The sequence below is a fragment of the Salvia splendens genome, chromosome 19, assembly GCF_004379255.2.
Source record: "Salvia splendens isolate huo1 chromosome 19, SspV2, whole genome shotgun sequence".
Taxonomy (NCBI): Eukaryota; Viridiplantae; Streptophyta; class Magnoliopsida; order Lamiales; family Lamiaceae; genus Salvia; species Salvia splendens.
In genome coordinates this window covers 21,134,222-21,137,007 of record NC_056050.1, presented here as the reverse complement: position 1 = coordinate 21,137,007, position 2,786 = coordinate 21,134,222, and the positions used below count along the sequence as shown (strand labels likewise).

Below are 2,786 nucleotides of genomic sequence, written 5' to 3'. Positions count from 1 at the left end.
ACGTATTTTGGAATTGGAGCTTCGTTTTTAAATCAATTGTTTGGTATTATGAAATATTTAGATTTGAAATTTATTTTTAACTCTAAATTTTTAATTTCATAATTTGAATTATTTAGCCAGAGTACATATTTGGAATACTAGCTAAACAATTGTAAAATTGAATACCATCCTGTGACACACTTCATGCATAAAATATATACAACTCACAAACACGATATTACACACACTACACATACTCGTACACACAACATAAAATATATACTCCCTCCGTCCCATAAGAGTATGTACTCTTTCCTTTTTAGTCCGTCCCACAAGAGTATTTTTTTTCTTATTTTAGAAACTATTTTCTCTCTATGAAGTAATCAGACTCATTCTTCACTAACAATACTTTAATTACTTTTTTCTTTCTACCTCGCTCTTACTTTAACAATTGTGCATTAACACTCATGCTCAGTAAAAAGTGCATACTCTTATGACACGGATTTAGTAGGTACTATATAGAGTTACATACATAATGTACGTACCTAACTAAAAATTGAAAAAAATATTCAAATAAAAGTTAATGTCAATCTTTAGTTAACTTTTTGACCTACCAAATAAAAAAATTGAAATTAAAATACAATTTAATTTCTATTACTTAATTTTGTCAAATAAATAATTTGGAAGTAAATTAGAGTATTAAAATTTCACATTTATTTCCTTAAAATCAAAATTGCAACACAACTCCAGTTCCATTATAAACCTAATGTAGTTATAGCCTATGAAGTTGAAAAGTCGCAGCTTCAGAATGACAAAATTACCAGAGACTTTCGAAAAGGGATGAGAAATCGAACATGCATATGATGGAATTTAGCCAACAGAGATTGTTTTAAGAGGCAAAAGATCATTTTTATTTTTTTCAAATTATATTTTAATTTCCGTAATTTCTTTTTATTTCCTTTTTAGTTTTTAGGGTTTCTAGATCTCATAATTGTTTTCACAGTAAAACTTTGATTTTGATAATAAATTGCAATCTATAGAAATTAGGGTTTTTTAGGATTTCTATAAATTTCACAGACAATATTTCAAATGATTTACAATAGCAATAACTATACTATTGTTCATGTATCCAATAAAATATTTGATATATTCCAGAACAACCATACATATATCATAAGCTTAACAAAATCCATTTCTAAAATCTAATGCTCCTGCTCCTGCTCCGAGTTATAATCAATCCTTCCAGCACAGCTAGACGTCCTGATAATTTTTATCCCACCTGATAAATTATTTCTCTTGGAGCAATTTCTCTTGGCAATATCCCTCATCATCCATGCCATTGACAACTTGGGATTAACCCTAGTTGTAGTATTGAAATCTTGCACAAACTTTTTATGATTGATTATGGCATCTTCCATTGCTATGGGGCAACGCCGTAATCTCTCCTTCACCGCTTCTGTGCAAAGCCCGCAAACCCATTTACCTGAAAACGAGGTCCGGATTCGAGTTATATACTCCTTTGTGTAGTCTTCTTTGAGGTCACAACACTCACATTCGGCTTGCAAGATCATTGTTTCTTCCATTTCCGCAATGGTCTCCAATTCTTTGCCTATTTTGTTCATTTCATTTGTCACGTCCGATACCGTTTTTCGTAGATATTGATGATCGCTCTGCAAGTATAATATGATTTTATCAATATAGGTTACAATTCCACTAAGCCTTCCATTAAAATGATAACTGAGAACCATATTAGTTCATTGATCCATTCATATCAGTTGGCATCACAGAATATATCAATTTGTGACTCAATATTAGTTCGTTCATAGATATCGTTAGGGTTTTGTGATATTTAAATTCAGCAACTGATATGTTTTATGATGCCAAGTGATATTAATGGATCAACGAACTTATGTGGTTCTCAATTCTCATTTTACTGTGATTCTCATTTGATCAAAAATCTATCTATATATGTACTACTAACATAGGAAGGATAAACATCTTGTTATTGTGAGAACTGAACTAACTTATACATTCAATGTAATAAATTATACGCGTTGTTCAATAATTTATTGCACTGAATGAACAAATTATTGAATCTTGTCACAACAAGAAAGTTCTAATATAAACATACATATATTGACGAAGTGAAGCTAGGGTTGCATACCATGATTGGAAGAATACTGCTTTCTTCTTGTTCTTCTTCTTCTTGAGGTCTCACTAGCATCTCTCTTTGAGGAGAATAAAAAAATTATAGAAGGGGGAAATGGTGGAATTGTGGTATATATAGTGGGTGAAGGATGGTGGAACAATGAGATGGTGATGAAGAAAGGGATAGTTGATGATCATCAACAGAAGAAACATGAGATACCAACATTGCTTTCAAATTTGAGTTACTTTTCCTATTCCAAGATAGGGCCCTTTACAGGTTAAAGTCTGTGTATTTGAGCGGATAAGAGTTGCTTTCTTGGCATAGTGCCATAGCCATTAATGAATCTACATTGCAACTTGCAATTTGCTTTAGATATTTACGTGTCGTAGGGTGTGATGAATCATGAAATGCTAGCTCAGACAAGTTGGTGAATGTTTAATTGTTTAATGAAGGGATGTGTGTGCAGTGACGTAGCGTGGGTTTCGACGTTAGGGGGCTCAAATCACTGTTAATAGTTGTGGAGTATTTTTCGGCGTTAATACCATTGGAAGCAATTCCGACGTTAACAGTGTGTGTATAATACTGTAGCACTATACAAGTAGTATAAACTCCCTCTATCCATTTAAAAATGAAACGTTTTCCTTTTTGGATTGTCCCA

The 2,786-nt window shown here is 32.2% G+C and overlaps 1 protein-coding gene across 1 annotated transcript; it reads right to left on the bottom strand.

Annotated features, from left to right (window-relative positions):
• Positions 1–1,124: 1,124 nt before the first annotated feature.
• LOC121779564 lies at positions 1,125–2,194 on the bottom strand. Its single transcript, XM_042176911.1, has 2 exons — positions 2,144–2,194; positions 1,125–1,649 (listed from the first exon to the last, which is right to left on the bottom strand). The coding sequence occupies exons 1-2, from the start codon at positions 2,144–2,146 to the stop codon at positions 1,182–1,184; spliced, it is 471 nt and encodes a 156-aa protein (XP_042032845.1). The 5' UTR covers positions 2,147–2,194; the 3' UTR covers positions 1,125–1,181.
• Positions 2,195–2,786: the final 592 nt, after the last annotated feature.